We start from the raw sequence: 20,239 nt of genomic DNA, 5'->3' as shown, positions 1-20,239 counted from the left end.
TGGTGGTCATCCAGTCTAACCCCACGCAGGAACTTGAATAACATGGAAAGATTTGGAAGAGGCCTGGAGGGTGATTCCTTCCCCCCTAAAAACCTACTTTGGTGTCATTTCATAGAACGTAAGACTGGTACGTCCTCCCTTCCTCCCTTCTTCCCGTCTTTCGTTATTTCGTTCCTTCCTTCCTCCCTCTATTTTCCCTCCTACCCACCCTTCTTTCTTTTTCTTTCTTTCCTTTCTTTCCTTCCTTCCTTCCATCTTTTTCTATCTTTTTCCTTTTCCTTTCTTCCTTATTTCCTTCCTTCCTTCTTTTGTTCTTTCATTCTTTCATTCTTTTGTTTTTTCATTTTTTCTTCCTCCCCCCCCTCTTTTTCCTCCCTCCCTCTCTTCCCTCTTCTCTCTCCCCCTCTCTCTTTTTTTCTGTCTGTCTGCCTTTCTTTTAGTCTTTTTCTTCCTTCGTTTGTTCCTTCCTTTTTCTTTCTTTCTTTGTCTGTCTGTCTTTTTCTTTTTTCTTTCTTTCTTATTTCCTTCCTTCTTTTGTTCTTTCATTCTTGTGTTCTTTCATTTTTCCCTCCCTCCCTTCTTTCCTCCCTCCCTCCATTTTTCCTTGCTCCCTTCCCTCCTCTCCCTCTCCCTCCATCCACCCTCTCACTCTCACTCACTTTCTTTCTTATTTCCTTTCTTCTTTTGTTCTTTCATTCTTTTGTTCTTTCATTTTTCCCTCCCTCCCTTTTTCCTTCCTTCCTTCCCTCCACTCCCTCTCCCTCCCTCCACCAACTCTCACTCACTCACTTTCTTTCTTTCTTTCTTTCTTTCTTTCCTTCTTTCTTATTTCCTTCCTTTTGTTCTTTCATTTTTTCCCTCCCTCCATTTTTCCTCCTTCCCTTCCCTCCTCTCCCTCCCTCTGCCCTCTTTCACTCTCACTCACTTTCTTTCTTTCTCTCTCTCTCTCTCTCTCTCTCTCTCTCTCTCTCTCTCTTTCTTCCTCACAAACCCACACAAGAAAAACCCAAATAATTCAAACATGTCACGGGGACGACACCCTCGTGAGTGCACTCCCACCCTCCCCCTCCCCTGAGGGACACGCTCTGAAATATGGAGGGAGGGAGGGGAAAGGCCCAACGAAGTGAATTGACACACCAACAAACACCTTTTGTCTTTTCACCTTGACAAGATTTTATTTGGCAGAGAGAAGCATCTTCCCCTCCATGCAGGGAGCACTGGAGACCCCTCCCACCCACCCCGTCGATCAGGCGGGTGGCCTCCCTCGCAGGGGGAGCGTAGGCAAGAGAAAGAATTGGCATTCAGCCCCCGCGCTTCCCACCCACCCCCCGAAAAAAACAACACAACCCGTGAGCTCGATTAGACTTTGGTGGGGAACAAGAGGAAGCCGCTGAAGACACTGTCGGCCTCCGTCCCGCTGTAGACGTTAGGCACACCTGGCAGGTTGCTGTCCAGCCACACCTGGTCTCCGGAAGCCAAGTTGAGGACGCTGCCCCCCGAGTTGACCTGCAGGAGACCCTGGCTCTGGTCACAGAAGGTGGCCACCGCATTGTCCCCGTGCATCAGATCCAGGCACAAGCTGCCTTTGGAGACCACCTGAAAGGTGAAATAATAATAACCCGGCACTCGACAGGTGAATTTCCCCGTCTGGGTACTGTAGGCGTTATCCTGGTTAGTGATGCTGTGGTCGAAAACCACCGTTTTGGGCGACAGCCCGGGAGACGGGTTCTTGCGGGAAGCCGAGAAGGCGGTCTTGGGCTGGCCTTGGATGTTCCCCACTTGGCCTTTCGGTCCCCGGTCCCCCAGTTCACCGGCGGGCCCTGGAGGACCATCCAGACCGCGGAATCCTTGGCTGCCTGGTTCTCCCGCCAGGCCGGGCTCCCCCGGTTCGCCTTTGGGGCCCCGGATCCCGCTGCTCCGTGTCCCCAAACCTGGATAGGAAAGGAAAGAGAGAAAAAAAAATAGGATTGTGGGAAGGGCCCCTCTGAGGTGCTCTAGTCCAACCCCCTGCTGGAGTAGAATCCAGGGGCATCGTTGTTATTTACCTGGGGCCCCCATGTCTCCTTTTGGGCCCGGTCTTCCGTTCCGCCCTGGGGATCCCGCGTGGCCGTCTCTGCCGTCAGATGCTTGGCAGATGTTTTGCTGGGAAATCACCGTCTCCAACATCAGGAGCAGGGCGGCCATTGCCAGCCACAGGTGTCTCGCCATGCTGACTCTGTAGCCACGAGTAGAGAAGTGGGTTGAGACCCTCATTTTCCCCCCCTCTTTATTTTTTCCTTCTTGGGGAGGGAAGGGGGGGAACGGCCCACCTCCCAAGGAGCTTCGAACAGGCGACAAGAAAGCGTTTTCAAGGCTTCTCCCGTTTGCAATTCCGGGCGATTTATTTTCTGGACCAGGCGCTTTTGGTGTAACGGCCGTAGGGAAGAAGACGAGAAAGGAAATCCCCCGTTGGTCTGGAATGGGCCTGGGGGGTCTCCTGCTTGAGAAGGGGGTTGGGCTGGATGACCTCCGGGGTCCCTCCCGACGTTATTATTCTGTCATTCTGTCATTTTGTCATTCTATTATTCTGTTATTCTATTATTCTGATATTCTCTTATCCTATCATTCTGTTAGTCTGTCGTTCTATCATTCTATTATTCTATCATTCTGCTATACTCTTATCCTATCATTCTGTCATTCTATTATCCTATCATTCTGATATTCTGTCGTTCTATCATTCTGTTATTCTCTTATCCTATCATTCTGTTATTCTCTTATCCTATCATTCTGTCATTCTATTATCCTATCATTCTGTCATTCTATTATTCCATCATTCTGTCATTCTATTATTTATAATTCTGCTATTCTATCTTTCTGTTATTCTCTTATACTATCATTCTGCTGTTCTGTTATTCTGTCGTTCTATCATTCTATTATTCTATCAATCTGCAATTCTATCATTCTGTTATTCTCTTATCCTATCATTCTGTCATTCTATTATTTATCATTCTGCTATTCTATTATTCTGTAATTCTATCATTCTGTAATTCTATCATTCTATCAGTCATTCTATCATTCTGCTATTCTGTCATTCTATCATTCTGTCATTCTATCATTCTGTCATTCTATCATTCTGTCATTCTATCATTCTGTCATTCTATTATTCCATCATTCTGTTATTCTATCATTCTGTGATTCTCTTATCCTATCATTCTGTTATTCTGTCATTCTGTTATTCTATTATTCTATCCTTCTATTGTTTTGTTATTCTGTTATTTTTGTCTGTCATTGTCTGGTTATTCTGTCTTGCCATTAGCCTGTTATTCCATTGTTCTGTTATTCTACCATTTTGTTATTCTGTCATTCTGTTATTCCCTATGAAAGGGTTGGACTAGAAGACCTCCAAGGTCCCCTTCCAACTCTGTTATTCTGCTTTGTTCCACTAAGCAGAAGGAGACACCAACTTTTCCAATCTTAAAACTTTATGTGAGCTTCAGGTTTTTTAAGACTCCGAGTAACCTCAATATTTTCCCTCAACAGTCTAGGATTTACACGGGGAACAGACCAGAAATGGCATAATAATCATCATAATAATAATCATAAGTAGAAATCAAGATCTGCGAGCGAGAACTAATGGGACCACAAAACAAACAGAAGCGGAAGACACTAAACTGCTCTGGTACTTCAAAATTCAACCCTTGAAATCCACCCCTCTTCACGCTATCAAGGATAGATGACCTCTCCCTTCCAAACCTGTTAAATCTGTTAAAAGATTGAGGAACCTGGATCTTGGTGGGCAGAAGATCGAGGAGAACCTCAACCGCTTTCAAATGGAGGGACTCTTCGTGGCAACCATTCTCTTCCAACCATCTGGTGAAGGATTGTCCATCAGGACAGCCCCAAAGAGGGCAGGTTGGGGGATAATCCTGAAGTTGAACTGAAGCCCCCTCGGTAAGGAGACTCCAAAGGACCACTTACCTCTTTGGAAAAAAAGATCAGATCCCAACCAGATTTCTGGAGGCAAATGTCTCACTTGGCTGGGTGCAGGAAGGACAACGGGACGGAGGAGAGTCCCAGATGGCTGAGTTTGGCTGAGTAAGGGGGAAAAAAATTAAGTTTCCCTTCCTCCTTTCCCCTTTTCAATTGCTTCCTCTTCCTCCCGCTAGGCCACAAGCAAATTGTGACTTTTCAAACAGAGAAGTTGGTGCCACTGTCTCCTCCTTCAAAATAAAAGGGGAACTCATCACATTTGCAGATGGCCCCAAGTTGGGGGCCGAATTGCCCCTACTTCAGTAAAAAAAAAACAGATTTATAACAGATTCACAGAGTTGGAAGGGACCTTGGAGGTCATCTAGTCCAACCCCCCTCTGCCCAAGCAGGAGGCCCTACACCATTACTGTCAGATGGCAGTCCAGTCTCTTCTTGAAAGCCTCCAGGGATGAAGCTCCCACAACTTCTGAAGGCAACTTCTGTTCCATTGAATATAGAATAACAGAGTTGGAAGGGACCTTGGAGGTCATCTAGTCCAGCCACCCCTCTGCCCAAGCAGGAGGCCCTACACCATTTCTGACAGAGAGCAGTCCAGTCTCTTCTTGAAAGCCTCTAATGATGAAGCTCCCACAACTTCTGAAGGCAACTTCTGCTCCATGGGTTGATTGTTCTCAATGTCAGAAAATTCCTCCTTATTTCCAGGTTGAATCTCTCCTTGGTCATTTTCCATCCATTGTTCCTTCTCTGGCCTTCAGGGGCTTTGGAGAGTAACTTGACCCTCTTCCTCTCTGGGGCAGCCCCTCAAATATTGGAAGGCTGCTCTCCTATCTCCCCTGGTCCTTCTCTTCCCTAGACTAGCCAGGCCCAGTTCCTTCAACCGTTCATTGTATGTTTGAGCCTCCAGTCCCCTCATCATCCTCGTTGCTCTTCTCTGCACTTTTTCTAGAGTCTCCACATATTTTTTATAGTGTAGTGACCAAAACTGGATGCGGTACTCTAAGTGTGGTCTTACTAGGGCTTTTAGCCATTTGTCCAGAATAGTATAGGTTCTTCTCCTACATGGGCAGGGGGCTGGACTAGAAGACCTCCAAGGTCCCTTCCACTCCCACAGTTCTATGTTCTTACAATAAAGTCGAATTAACTTATCTGTTTCGTGTCCAGTCCATCAGATTTGGCTGGTATCAACTGTGTTACATCTGATGGTGCAATTATTCCCCCCCCCACCTCCTTTATTTTTTTAGTTTACATTTATTCCCCAGAAAATCTCTTTGTTATTGTTTATTTGCTGTCTTCTGACCAGTTTTGCTGAAGCAAACAGCGAAAGTCACTTCTGCTTTTCAGCTGGAAAACACGTTCCTTCCTCCTTTTGAACAGGCCAATTTTCATCACTTTGCAATATTTTTTATTTTTATTTTGTTCTCATGCGACCCGACAGAGATTAAATTAATGCACCCGTCAGTTTTGGGTAATTTTTTTTTTTTAAAGGAAGAGGAGATTTTAGGAAGTGGGGAAGTGGGGGGGGGAAAGTGTTCTGCAACAGCTGCTCTTCCAGTTTTTGTGGGTCAAATCTGCGTGGTTCGTTGGCAAAATCAGCTTTGTGGACTTGGTGTGCCCTGGGAAAAGGGGAACAGGCGCTGACCATGTGAGATTGCAAAACCGCAAAGGCTGACAGTGTAAATCAGGGAGCAAATGCTGTTCAGACCAGTAAAAATAATCCAGTGGGGGGAGGGATTTTTTTTAAAATTAGGGCCTTTTAGATTTTAAATGTCATTTAAAAATAAAGGGAAGGGAAGGGAAGGAGGAAGAGAGAAGGAAAGGGAGAAAGAAGGGAAAGTAAAGGAAGGAGAGGGAAAGAAAGGAGGAAGGGGAAAGGAAAGGAAGAGAGAAGGGAAGGAGGAAAAGGGAGAGGAAAAGAAAGGAAGAGAGAAGGAAAAGGAAGGAGAAAGAGGGAAGGGAAGGAAAAGGAGAAAGGAAGGGAAGGAAAGGAAAGGAAAGAAGGAAGAGGGGAGAGAAGGGAAGAAGGAAGAGGGGAGGGAAGGAGGCAGGGGGAAGGGAAGGAGGAAGAGGGAAAGAAAGGAAAAAAGAAGAGGGAAGGGAAGGAAGGGAAAGGAAAAGAAAGGAAGAAGAGAGAAGCAAAAGGAGGAGGAAGAGGAAAGGAAAGGGAGAAAGAAGGGAAAGGAAGGGAAGGGAAGGAGAGGGAAGGAAAGAAGGAAGAGGGGAGGAAAGGAAAGGGGAGAGAGAAGGAAAGGGAAAAAGGAAGAGGAAAGGAAGAGGAAGGAGGAAGAGGGAAGGGAAAGGGAAAAAGAAAGGAAAGGAAGGGAAGGAGAGGAGAGGGAAGGGAAAGAAAGAAGAAAGAGGGGAGGAAAGGAAAGGAAGGAGGAAGAGGAAAAGGAAGGTTAAAAGTATAATACACTACTGGTTTTTTTTCCCTGTTTTTGAATTCCCCCTTCATGCCAGGACATGGTTTTTCGGTCCAGCAGGGGGCGCTCTTTCTCTAAATTAGAAATTGTGATCTTTTTTAAAAAAAATGTGTTTTCCTGTGTGTGTGTTTGTGTGTGTGTGTAGAGGATTTTTGCAGGAATGGGGGGGGGGGAGTTGATTCTCTCTCCCTCCGATGACTTTTTCTCCTTGTGGAGTCCCTGCAGGATTCCCTAATGGAAAATCGTTACATTCAGAATTAAAATATCCTCAAAGAGGAGAATTTCACCCTCCAGAAAAATTGGCCTTCGCCTTCCTTGCGGGGAGTTTTTCCAATCAGCCTCCTCTCCCCCCCACCCCCACCCCTCCGGCCCACCGAGATAAAAAGAATAAAAGCACGGGCAGAAATCTTCCTTTTCAAAAAAAAAAAAAAAGGAGACGGACGATGGGTCCTCGCGCTTACGTCCTTCGGCGTATCCCCACCATCCCTTCCAGCTCTATTCTGATTGATTGATTCATTGATTGATGGATGGATTGGTTGATTCATTGATTGCATGGTCCACAGCATTCTGCTTGAGCAGGGGGCTGGACTAGAAGACCTCCAAGGTCCCTTCCAGCTCTATTCTGATTGATCGATTGAAATGGTCTAGGGTCTCCTTATTGAGCAGGGGTTTGGACTAGAAGACCTCCAAGGTCCCTTTCAGCTCTATTCCGATTGATTGATTGATTCATTCATTGATGGATGGATTGGTTGATTCATTGATTGCATGGTCCACAGCATTCTGCTTGAGCAGGGGGTCAGACTAGAAGACCTCCAAGGTCCCTTCCAGCTCTATTCTGATTGGTTGAAATGGCCTAGGGTCTCCTGCTTGAGCAGGGGGTTGGACTAGATGACCTCCCAGGTCCCTTCCACCTCTCTGTTATTTTGTCATTCTCCATTTTTCGGAGGGGAGATTGCCATAAAACACTCTTGACGTGTTCAGTGTCCGGTAGATTTTCCCTGATTTTCCCAGTCCAGGTTGACAAAACTGGGCCCTGTCTGAGCTGGAGCCAAGTATGGCCAAGAGACCCCCGGCCATTCCTCACCCCCCCCCCTCTCCCCAGACAAGGGAAGGGTCAGCCTTGCTCCATTCAGCCCCGCAATCCTGATTCCAAGGGCTGCCCAGGGATTGGCAGTGAACTTTTGAATCCGGCGCTTTGGGAGGGCCTGGCAAAGGCCTCATTTCCATTTGCAGCTCTCTGCGGAATTGCCCCCGGCTTCCTTTTTTCCCCTGCGCCCTCATTTACTTCCCACATTTTGCAATTTGCTATTTTGGTAATTAATTCCACGGCTGGCTTGGATGTGATAGTGGGGGAGGACGGGCAGGACGGGTGGAAGTGGCTAAGAAGAAAGGAAGGTGGAAGGGAAGGGGCAGAGGGATAATCTCTGATTTGCCTTCTTCTGTTCTGTTCTGCATTCTATTCTAGTCTATTCTTATTCCTATTCCTATTCCTATTCCTATTCCTATTCTATTCTCTATCCTATCCTATCCTATTCTCCTCTAGTCTAGTCTACTCTATTCTATTCTATTTTTATTCCTATTCCTATTCTATTCTCTATCCTATCCTATTCTATTCTATCCTATCCTATTCTCCTCTAGTCTATTCTATTCTACTCTATTCTATTCTATTCCTATTCTATTCTATTCTATTCTCTATCCTATTCTCCTCTCCTCTATTCTATTCTACTCTACTCTATTCTTATTCCTATTCCTATTCCTATTCCTATTCCTATTCTATTCTCTATCCTATTCTATTCTCCTCTATTCTATTGTATTCTATTCTGTTCTACTCTACTCTACTCTACTCCTACTCTACTCTACTCTACTCCTACTCTACTCTACTCTACTCTACACTATACTATTCTATTCTATTCTTATTCCTATTCCTACTCCTATTCCTATTCCCTATTCTATTCTCTATCCTATCCTATTCTCCTCTCCTCTATTCTATTCTCCTCTCCTCTCTTCTCTTCTCTATTCTATTATCTTATCTTATCTTCTGTTTTCTATTCTTTTCTGCATTTTTCTGCATTCTGAAGAAGGGAGGGAGGGAGGGAGAGAAGGAAGGAAGGAAAGAAAAGGAAGAGAGGAGGGAGGGAAGGGAGAAAGGAAGGAAAAGGAAGGGAGGGGGGAAGGGGGGAAAGGAAGAGAGAAGGAAGGAAAAGGAAAAGAGGGAAGGAGGGCAGGAAGGAAGGAGGGAAGGAAAAGGAAGGAAGGAAAAGGAAGAGAGGGAAGGAAGGAAGGAAAAGGAAGGAAGGAAGAGAGGGAAGAAAAAAAGGAAGGAAGGTAGGAAGGTAGGAAGGAAGGAGAAATGGAGGGAGGGAAAAAGGATTCCTGGTGACAAATTCTTGGTCCACCATTTCATTTCATTTCCTTCCTTCCTTCCTTCCTTCCTTCCTTCCTTCCTTCCTTCTTCAGAAGGCAGAAAATTCTCTTCTTCCCCTTTGAGGAGGCCGGAGGGCTTCGCACCATGTCCCATTTTTCCCTGCAGGGGACGGAAAAAGCATCGCGTGTTTTAGGGAGAGGCCAGTGGAATCTGGATCAGCGGAGCAGTGGGCAGTCTGGGATGACCGAAAGCCGCCCGTCCGGTCTTCTACTGGCCTCTCCTTCAGCTGCCTCCAAATGACCTTGAGAGACCGATCGATCGGATGCTGGAATTTATCCTCTAAATTGCCACTGTGGGGAAGCCCAGCCCTGTCATTTGGGGACAGTGTATAATGGCTTCTCTCTTTTTTCCAACAGGAGCCCCTGACACAGAATGGAGAATTATCCCAGGGCTGAAGGGGACCCTGGAGGTCTTCTAGTCCAACCCCCTGCTCAAGCAGGAGAGCCTAGACCATTTCAATCCATCAGAATAGAGCTGGAAGGGACCTTGGAGGTTTTCTAGTCCAACCCCCTGCTCAAGCAGGAGACCCCTAGACCATTTCAATCAACCAATCAATCAGAATAGAGCTGGAAGGGACCTTGGAGGTCTTCTAGACCAACCCCCTTCTCAAGCAGGAGACCCTAGATCATTTCAATCAATCAATCAATCAATCAGAATGGAGCTGGAAGGGACCTTGGAGATCTTCTAGTCCAACCCCTTGCTCAAGCAGGAGACCCTAGACCATTTCAATCAATCAATCAATCAGAATAGAGCTGGAAGGGACCTTGGAGGTCTTCTAGTCCAACCCTCTGCTCAAGCAGGAGACCCTAGACCATTTCAATCAATCAATCAATCAATCAATCAATCAGAATAGAGCTGGAAGGGACCTTGGAGGTCTTCTAGTCCAACCCCTTGCTCAAGCAGGAGAGCCTAGACCATTCCAGACAAACAGCTGTCCAATCTCATCTTCAAAACCTCCAGTATTGAATCAGCCACAACCTCTGGTGGCAAGCCGTTCCACAGGTTAATTGTCCTCCCTGTCAGGAATTTCCTCTTCCATCCCAGGTTGCTTCTCTCCTTGGTTGGGTTGTGAAAGGGGGAAGCGTCCTTCAGCCAGTCCTTCCTCCCATCCCAGGTGAGAAGCTGATCTGGGCCACCTAGGATGGACCTGAAGGCCAGCCCTGGACAGGGTCATGGGCCACGTGAGGAGAGGTGGTTGGGGAGCATTTGTGGGGGGGGGGGGCATCCCTTCCTTGTGACAAGCGGCTAATGCAGCCCCCCGCTGCTGTCTGTGCCAGTGGCTAATTTAGTGGAAATGCCTCCTGTGAAGAAGACAAGGGTGAAGGCTCTCCATAAAAGCCTTCTTCTGGAGTCAGAGTGGAAGCATCACTGGTGGAAGAACAGAGCTTTTGCCCTTGGCTGGGACTGCCCCACTCATGGCGGGAGAACGAGGGGGCAATCGTTGGGTCTCAGGGTTGAAAGGAGGAAGAGAAGGAGGAAGAGGAAGAAAGAGGCTACTCAATGCTCCGGATTTAAGGCAGGTGAGTCCCAGCGTCTGGTTTGGGATAGGTAAGCCACACTTAGGAGGTGAAGGGAGGAAGGAGAAGGAAGGAGAGGAGGAAGGGAGAGATGGAAAAGGAGGAGGTGGAGGAAGGAAGGAGAAGGAAGAAGGAGAAGGAAGAAGGGGGAAGGGAGAAACAGGATAAGAAAAGAAGGAAGGAAAGGAGGAAGGGAAAGATGGAAAAGGAGGAGGTAGAGGAAGGAAGGAGAAGGAAGGAGGAAGGAAGGAACAGGACGTGGGGGAGAAGGAGGAAAGAAGGAACAGGAGGAGGAGGAAGGAAGGAAGGAAGGAAGGAGAGGAGGAAGGGAAAGATGGAAAAGGAGGAGGTGGAGGAAGGAAGGAAGAAAGAAAGGATGAGAAAGGAAGGAAGGAAAGGGGGAAGGGAAAGATGGAAAAGGAGGTGGAGGAAGGAAGGAACAGAAGGAGGAAGGAAGGAAGAAGGAAGGAAGGGGAAGGAAGGAAAGGAGGAAGAGGAAGATGGAAGAGGAAGGAGAAGGAAGAAGGAGGAAGGAAGGAACAGGACAAGGGAGAGAGGGAGGGAGGAAGGAACAGGAGGAGGAAGGAAGGAAGGAAGGAGAGGAGGGAGGAAAAGATGGAAAAGGAGGGAGGGAGGAACAGGAGGAGGAAGGAAGGAGAAGGAAGAAGGGGAAAAGAAGGAAAGGAAGGAAGGGGAGGAGGAAGGGAAAGATGGAAAAGGAGGAGGAGGAAGAAGGCAGGAAGGAGGAAGAGGAGGAAGAAGGAAGAAGGAGGGAGAAGGAAAGAAGGAACAGAAGGAAAGAAAGGGAGGAATTAGTAAGGTAAAGGAGGAGAGAGGGAGGGAAAGAAAGAAAAGGAGGAAGAGGAGGAGGAGGAAGGGAGGAAGGTTGCTTCCTTGCTTTCTAGAACCAAGAGCCCAGGAGAAACTTCCCGTCAGTTCTCCCATCAGAAGAAGCCTCCAGGAGTTGCAGGTGGCTCCATCACGGGAGGTTTGGGAGAAGACCCTGGACAGTCCCTTGTATGAAAGGCCCTAGGGTTTCCCGCCTGAGCAGGGGGTTGGACTAGAAGACCTCCGAGGCCCCTTCCGACTCTGGCTCTTCTCCCATGGCTAAATGCCCAGAGCACGTATGATGCGGCCGCCTGTGAGCGCATGAAACGTAAAAGTGGGTTTATTCTCATCTCAGCGCCGGCGGGCTCAGCAGAGACAAGAATCAGGCCGACGGGGAAGGTTATAATATCCAGGATTAAGGAATTCTTTGACAACTTTCCTCCTCTAAGCTGATCACAGAGAGAGAGAGAGAGAGAGAGAGAGAGATTCCCTCTACACGCCGATAAAGATCTCCAGATACAAGCCTGTGATTCATTTTTATTTTATTTTTCCAATCGCCTTTCATGGGTTTCTTGGTGACTTTTTCAAATATATATATATATATATAAAACCAGCATATATATATATATATATATGCTGGTTTTGTTGTATTCGGGTCTTTTCCCGTGTAAGATTGAGATTGTCAATCTCAATCTCAATCTTACACGGGAAAAGACCCGAATACAACAAAACCAGCATACCTACACCCGTGAAAATCTACGAAAACACACACACACACATATATATATATATATATAATGTTGCATTTGTGCTGATAAATAAATAAAGGGAGACTAGTATAGATCTATTTCAAGCTATTTAGCTCTCATCAGCTATATATATCTCCCTTTCCAATATCTTGATTTATTTTAACCTGACGGAGACAGCCTGGCCTGCAAAGAGAAAAACTGACAATTCAAACCATCCAAATGAGAAATGGCCCAGATTGTAAAGAGCAAATTATAATTTATCTAATTTATAAATTAAGTTGTTATTCTGTATTCCCTTCCTTCATTGCTCCTCTCCCTCCCTCCCTCCTTCTTTCCTTTCTTCCCTCCTGCCTTGCTTCCATCCATTCCTCCTGCTTGAGGAGAGGGTTGGACTAGAAGACCTCCAAGGTCCCTTCCAACTGTTATTCTGTATTCTCTTCCTCTCTCCCTCTGTCCCTTCCTTTCTTCTTTCCTTCGCTCCCTCTCTCCTTCCCTCCCTTCCAGCCCTCCTGCTTGAGTAGAGTGTTGGACTAGAAGACCGCCAAGGTACCTTCAAACTATTATTCACTATTCTCTTCCTCCATCCCTCTCTCCCTCTCTTCCTTCATTCCTTCACTCACTCTCTCCTTCCCACCCTCCTTCCTTCCTTCTCTCCTGCTTGAGGTAGAGGGTTGGATAAAAAGACCTCCAAAGTCCCTTCCAACAATTATTCTGTATTCTCTTCTTCCCTCCCTCTCTCCCTTCCTTTCTTCTTTCCTTCGCTCCCTCTCTCCTTCCATCCCTCCCTCCCTCCCTCCTGCTTGAGTAGAGGGTTGGACTAGAAGACCTCCAAGGCCATTTCCAGCTCTATTCTGATGGATTGAAATGGTTTAGGGTCTACTGCTTGAGCAGGGGGCTGGACTAGAAGACCTCCAAGGCCCCTTCCAGCTCTATTCTGATGGATTGAAATGGTTTAGGGTCTACTGCTTGAGTAGAGGGTTGGACTAGAAGACCTCCAAGGCCCCTTCCAGCTCTGTGCTTCTGTCTTTGCATCTCTAGGCTCCCAGGAAAGAGGGGGTCTGTTTGTCCTTTCAGCCCCCCCCCTCCCCCCAGTGAGGATGTGACAGCAGCCCTTGTCTTGGCCGAGATGGATGTTGATTATTATTCTGGGCGAGCACCAGCGTTTCTGCAACTTCAGCAGCGGCTGTGAGGGAGCCCCACTTCGCCTCCGCGTTTCAAATCCAGACGTGATGTGTCCCTGTGAGAGAATATCTCTCTTCTCCTGCTCCCTTTCTTCTTTCTTCCCTTCAGAGTCAGGGGGTCAATTGGATGGAGAGTCCCCGTTGGGGCTGTCGATCAAAAGGGAGGGAAGGGGAAAGGAAAGGAGGGAGGGAGGAAGAAGGAGAGAAAGTAGAAGAGAAAGGAGGGGGAGAGAGGGAGGGAGGAAAATAGGAAGGGAGGGAAGAGGGAGGGGAATGGGGGAGAAGAAAGGAAAGGAAGAGGGGAGGGAAGAGGGAAGGAAGGAAGGAAGGAAGGAAGGAAGGAAAGGAGGCAGAGGGGAGGAAAGGGAAGAAGGAAGAGAGAAGGGAAGGAAAGGAACAGAGGAAGGAAGGAAGGAGAGAAGGAGAGATAGAAGGCAAGGAGGGGGAGAGAGGGAGGGAGGAAAATAGGAAGGGAGGGAAGAAGAAGGGGAAAGAGATAGAAGAAAGGAAAGAAAAGGAGGGAAAGGGAAGGGAAGAAGGAAAGAAGGAAGGAAATGGGCAGGCAACAGGAAAGGAGGAAGAGGGAAGAGAAGGAGGAAGAGAGAAGGGAACGGTCGGAAAGGCGGAAGGAAGAAATGAAAGGAGAGGAAGTAGAAGAGAAAGGAGGGGGAGGGTAGAGAGGGAGGGAGGAAGGAAAATAGGAAGGGAGGAAAGAAGGAGGGGAATGAGAGAGATGAAAGGAAAGGAAGAGGGAAGGAAGGAAGGAAGGAAGGAACAGAGGCTAAAGGAAAGGAGGAAGAGAGAAGGGAAGGAAAAGGAAAGGATGGGAAGGGAAGAGAAGGGGAAGGGGGAGAAAGGAAAGAATAGAAAAAAGAAGAAAAGAACAGGGGAGAAATCTACCTTCGGAGCTGATGCCATGACATGCAGGCACAAGGGAGATACGCTTTCAACCGAGCTGGCTGCCACGCTTCTCTGCCCACGGAGGGGCGTGGAGGGGGGGGGCAGCCTGAGCTGGCAGCTGGTGGCCTCTCCAATCGCCCATCAAATCCCTCTTAGGGTCCCTTTCCCCGCCACTCGCCTCGAAAAATGTCTTCGCAAGGAGACAAGTTCACAGACCGGGCTGGGCTTTCCGGGACTCGAGTGCGAGGTTTCCCCACCTCGCTTTGCACGCCCCTCCGTCCCCCCCCTCCCCAGTTCGCAAGTTCCCCACTTTCTTTCTTTCCTCAACTTTGCCTTGAGAGAACTTAGAGGCGGAAAACCCCAGAAAACGGCCCAGAGAAAGCTTGCCTGGATGGGGGACCAAGAGGAGATCACCAGGAGGCAGGAGAGAGAGAGAGCAGGAAGTAAAAATAATAATCCTTTAAATATATATATTTAAAGATTTGCAAGGTTGCAATAAGAAAAGAAAGTTTTAACGTCGTCGGGTTTTTAAAAAAATGCTTTCAGGCAGTCCTCGATTTACGACCGCCATGTATGTTGCTAAGTGAGACATTTCCCCATTTGCCTCATTTTACGACCTTTCTCGGTGAATCCCTGCTGTTGTTAAGTGAGTCACACAGTCGTTCCGTGAACCCGGCTTCCCCCATTGACTAGGCCTGTCACAAGGTTGCGTGACCCCGGGACATTGCGACCGTCATAAATATGAGTCGGTTTGCCGAGGGTCTGAATTTCAATCAGAGGACCACGGGGAGGGGGTAACCGTCATAAGTCTGAAAAAAAAAACAGTCATCACTCGTATTTTTTTCCCAATGATGTTACAATTTGGGACGGTCACTCAGTGAACTTGTTGTTAAGTTGTGTTAAATGCAATCTTTCTCGACGGAAAATCTCAGCCGGCTGCGCAAAAATCCTATTTTATTTTATTTTATTTTGGGGTTTCCCCCCCCCCCCCATCCGTATCAACAGAGAGGAAAATAAAATTCATATATTTAATCAGATTCAATTCTAACCTCCTGCAATTGTCGGCCAAAACGAACGCAACGGCACAGTCTTTGCAGAGCACAAAGAAGCATACAATTGTCCCTTAGACTTTTACACACACACACACACACACACACACACACACACACAAAGAGTGTAAAAATGGGCCCATTTGCATCGCAAGGGACATCAAAAGTTCAGGAACAAAAAGCCGTAAAAAATGCATATGGATGGGAGGTCGGCCCGGTTTTTGTGTGTTTTGTGTGTGTGTGTGTGTGTGTGTGTGTGTGTGTGTTGAGAAGGACACAAAATGAAACAGAGTGGTGGGGGGGACCCAGGCCGTTTTTGGATTTTAAAAAGGATGGGGGGGGGGGGAAGAGCCTACCCATGGAATAAGCAACAGTAATCAAAATGTCAAAATATACCCCCCCCCCCTCCAATGGTTTTTAAAATGCTGGCGATCTGAAATGCAAATGAAATGTAACAGAAATAACAGAGCTGGAAGGGACCTTGGAGGTCATCTAGTCCAACCCCCTGCTCAAGCAGGAGACACTTTTATACAGAATAACAGAGCTGGAAGGGACCTTGGAGGTCATCTAGTCCAACCCCCTGCTCAAGCAGGAGACACCTTTATACAGAATAACAGAGCTGGAAGGGACCTTGGAGGTCATCTAGTCCAACCCCCTGCTCAAGCAGGAGACACCTTTATACAGAATAACAGAGCTGGAAGGGACCTTGGAGGTCATCTAGTCCAACCCCCTGCTCAAGCAGGAGACACCTTTATACAGAATAACAGAGCTGGAAGGGACCTTGGAGGTCATCTAGTCCAACCCCCTGCTCAAGCAGGAGACACCTTTATACAGAATAACAGAGCTGGAAGGGACCTTGGAGGTCATCTAGTCCAACCCCCTGCTCAAGCAGGAGTCACTTTCAGAATAACAGAAATAATAGAGCTGGAAGGGACCTTGGAGGTCATCTAGTCCAACCCCCTGCTCACGCACGGAGGCCTGCACTAGGGAGCCGAACCGCCGAATTGCCGACTGACAAGCTCAGTGTTTTAGCCACGAAGCCGCAAAGTTGCGACAAGGTTGGTGAAACAGCCTGCTTGCAATTCCGAGCCCTTTACATATTTACATATTATATTAAATGTTGAATATTTAATAGCCTGTTGACGGAGGTAAACCATCAAACGCCCCCCCCCCCATTTTGATGGGGGGGAAAGTGGGTGGGTAAATTTAATGCAATCCCACTGCTAATGGAGGGCTGGAATGAGGCATCACTCAAACAAATAAAATGCGCTAACAGACCAGAATTAATTAAAAACTCATTGTCAAACCTCCCCCTTTTTTTCCTCCTCCTTTTCTGATTTTATTTGCAATTTTTTCACTTTGTCGTCTTCTTCTTGGTGAGGTCGGCTCTCCGGCTTCAAAACTGGCTAATATAAATCCAATAAAACAAACAAACAAACAAACAAACAAACAAACAATAATATTTATCTTGCTCAAAAAACAAAACCTCCCTATCTATCATCTATCTAATCCATGATCAATCTCTCAGCTATCTATCTATCTATCTATCTATCTATCTATCTATCTATCTATCATCAATCTATTATCTATCTATCTATATCATCAATCTATTATCTATCAATCAATCAGCCTGTCTATCTATCTATCTATCTATCTATCTATCTATCTATCTATCTATCTATCTATCTACATCTGATCTAATCTAACATTTATCTCTCTAATCTATCATCTGTCTAGATCTATCTAATCTATTCAATCATCAATCATCAATCTCCCATCAATTTCATCTATCATCTATCTCTATTCTATTTCTCTCTCTCTCCATCTATCTCCATCTTCTATCTATCTATCTATCTATCTATCTATCTATCTATCTATCTATCTCTATCTATCTATCTATCTATCTATCTATCTATCTATCTCTCTATATATATATATCTGCTAATCTAACATTTATCTCTCTCTAATCTATCATTTATCTAGATCTATCAAATCTATCAATCATCATATAAATAATCAATCACTCATCTATCTTATCTATCATCTATCTATTCTATCTCACCCATCTCTCTCTCTATCTATCAATCTGTCTACATACATACATACATCTATTTACATCTCTTATCTATCTAATCTATGATCAATCTATGATCTATATTTATCTACATCTCTCTTATCATCTATTTAATATTATCTATCTATATCTACATCTATCTATACATTTCTCCTATCTCTATCTGTCTGTCTTCTATCTATCTATCTATCTATCTATCTATCTATCTATCTATATATCTATCTATCATCTATCTATCTATCATCTATCTATCATCTATCTATCTATCTATCTATCATCTTTCTATCTATCTATCTATCTATCTATCTATCTATCTATCTATCTATCTATCATCTTTCTATCTATCTATCTATCATCTATCTATCTATCTATCTATCTATCTATCTATCTATCTATCTATCTCTACATCCATCCATCATCTCTACCTACCTACATCCATTATCTATCTATCTATCTATCTACCTACCTACAGTATCTACCTATCATCAATCTCCCATCTAACCCATCTATCTCTCCTGGAGGATGAAGAGCTGCTGAGATAAGAGGCAGCCGAGCCTAGAGAAGGAAAAAGGGGCATGGGAAGCGTCTCAGAAGGGACCCTCCCAAGTTTCTCCAACTGTCAAAAGAAGGAAGGGGAAGAATCTACTTTCCAACTCTCCGAATAATTCTCAATGTCACCTTACCATAAAAGCAGCATTACTGCTCCTATCTTGTGGCTTTTAAGCTCAGGCAAATGACACTCCTGCCTGCCCATTGCTGCCCACCGTTTAGCTTCCGAGCGGTCTCCAAGGGCAGCCCCAGAGGGAGCTCCCGGCAGCACTCCAACCGTGAGGTGACCAAAGCCATACCACGGCGGCCTTTTTAATTTTAAACATAGCGCCGTCGAGATGCCGCTTTTCCTTCTGTCGCCGCCGTCGTGCCGGCTTTCATTCGGTCGCAAATAGCCCGGCAGCCTGTGCGGCGTGCCAAGGGAAGCCGGGGAGAACATGAAAAGCCCACGAAACGTATGTTTTATGCTTTTAAAGATGTCGAGCCGAGTAGAAAAGTTCAGCTTTAATCGGAGACGGCTTAGAACCGCAGTTTGACACAGATAAGGAGATGGGAAAGCTTTGAAGTGGGTTCTGATTCTTTTTTTTTCCTCCGGAAGAAAGTTTCTTATTTATGCCGCGTCTGGGGGACGATCCCACGGTTTTCATTATTAGGGGGAGGGGGTTTCTCCCCCACCCCAGTCTTCCAGCACGGGCTCTGAATTTTAATACCGGCTCTGCTCCAGACTCTTCGCAATGTAGATATTCCTTGCCGCATTCCCTTATCTCTCCTTTCTCTTTCTGCGCCTCCTTCCACCCGTAAACGGACGGCTTGTAAGAAAGAGCTAATTCTGTGATGGCGAATTTATGGTACATGTGGCGTCGCCCGTTCCTCTTCCGGGTTTTTGGTGCACATGCATGAGCGACGATCAGCTGGCCTTCGTACATGCGACAGTGCTGGAAAGTAAGAGCTGATCGTCCGTTTTCTGGCGCAAGCATGCGTGCCCACTAGCTGAACATCGCGTGCCAGTAACCAGTGCGTGTTTCCAGGGCGCCCATGCTCCTCTTCTGGGTTGTGGGCCAGACAAGCATGCATGCTCCCTTTTCGGCACTTAGTTCTCCATCACTGACTTAAGTCCTCGACTTGCGACCACAATGGAGTGCCAAATTTTACTTGCTAAGCGAGAATGTCCTCGAGACAATGAGGTTCGTCCCGTTTTTCAACATTTCTTGCCACTGTTGTTAAGGGAATCTCTTCCGTCGTTAAGTGAATACGAGTCATTGTCGACTTACAGCCACAATGGAGCCCCGGATTGATGTCACTAAGCGAGACTTTTGTTAAGGGAGCTTTGCTCCACGGCACAACCTTCCTGGCCACCGCCGTTAAGTGAATCGTTGCAATGAGTAACACGGCCGTTAAGTGAATCCAACTTCCTCATTGCTGGCCGGTAGGTCGTGACCCCGGGGACACTGAGACCGTCATACTTGTGAGTCAGTCTGAATTTTGATTTGCGTGATTCTGGGGAAGCGGCGGCCATTGTAAGCGTGAAAAAACGGCCGTAACTCACTTTTTTTCAGTGATGTTGTGACTTGGAATCGTCACAAAATGAACCCTTCTGAGGACTACATGAATAGGAAGCCCTGTTAATCTAGTTCGATTGGGCCCGATGCCAAGATATTAACTGCAACGGCCAGAATTCCCCCCACCCCAAGTTCTTGGCTTGCTTGGCGTTAGGAAATTAATATCAAATTATATTAGCAATCAAGATCGCGCTGAGGAAAAACGAGGGTGGATGAAGAAGTGGGGAGCATTTGCACACCCAAAAATCAAGGGAGGTGGTTGTGTTTTAGAGGACAACTTGAGACCACAATTTATTTCCTTCCTTCCTTCCTTCCTCACTCACTGTTCCCTTTTTTTCCTCCCTCCTCCCTCCCTCTTTTCATCATGCTTGCCTCTTTCCTTCTTTCCGCCCTTCCTCCTCCTTCCATCCTGCCTGTCTGCCTGCTTGCCTGTCTCCCTTTCCTTCCTTCCTCCTTCCTTCCTTCCTTGCCTGCCTGCCTCTCTCCCTCCCTCCCTTTTCCTTTCCTTCTCTTCCTTTCCCTTCCATTCTGCCTCTCTCCCTCCTTCTTTCCTCCCTCCCTCCCTCCCTCGCTGTTCCTTCTTTTTCCTCCCTTCTTTCCTATTTATTTGTCATCCCACGTTTATTCTTCATGCAAGTAACAAGGTGGCAAACACAATTAACAGAACAGGTTAACGGAATTGGGAGGGACCTTGGAGGTCTTGTAGTCCAACCCTCTGCTCAAGCAGCAACCTCTTCTTAACAACCTCCAGGGATGAAGCACCCACAACTTCTGGTGGCAACTTCTGTTCCACTGGTTGATTGTTCTCACTGTCAGGAAGTTTCTCCCCAGTTCTAAGTTGCTTCTCTCCTTGATTAGTTTCCACCCATTGCTTCTTGTCCTGCCCTCGGGTGCCTTGGAGAATAGCTTGACTCCCTCTTCTTTGTGGCAACGCCTGAGATATTGGAAGACTGCTATCCTGTCTCCCCTGGTCCTTCTTTTCATCAAACTAGACATCCCCAGTTCCTGCAACCGTTCTT

At 46.6% G+C, this 20,239-nt stretch overlaps 2 protein-coding genes across 2 annotated transcripts in view; both read right to left on the bottom strand.

Moving 5' to 3' along the window:
* Positions 1-20,239, bottom strand: part of C1QC (complement C1q C chain) — a 326,718-nt gene that overhangs the window by 5,523 nt on the left and 300,956 nt on the right. The window lies entirely within an intron of this gene.
* On the bottom strand, positions 1,316-4,147 carry C1QA (complement C1q A chain). The gene is made up of 3 exons (XM_081955072.1): positions 3,958-4,147; positions 2,046-2,215; positions 1,316-1,931 (listed from the first exon to the last, which is right to left on the bottom strand). Exons 2-3 carry the CDS (start codon positions 2,206-2,208, stop codon positions 1,360-1,362), a joined length of 735 nt encoding a protein of 244 aa, XP_081811198.1. The 5' UTR covers positions 2,209-2,215; positions 3,958-4,147; the 3' UTR covers positions 1,316-1,359.

Source organism: Natrix helvetica (genome assembly GCF_964273705.1).
Source record: "Natrix helvetica genome assembly, chromosome: 5".
Taxonomy (NCBI): Eukaryota; Metazoa; Chordata; class Lepidosauria; order Squamata; family Natricidae; genus Natrix; species Natrix helvetica.
This window is presented reverse-complemented; position numbering and strand designations above follow the sequence as displayed.

Coding starts and splice junctions, on each gene's coding strand:
- C1QA (XM_081955072.1), bottom strand. CDS start 2,208: ATGGCGAGACACCTGTGGCTGGCAATGGCCGCCCTGCTCCTGATGTTG. Junction 1,932..2,045: donor AGGAGACATGGGGGCCCCAG/GTAAATAACAAC, acceptor TTTCCTATCCAG/GTTTGGGGACACGGAGCAGC.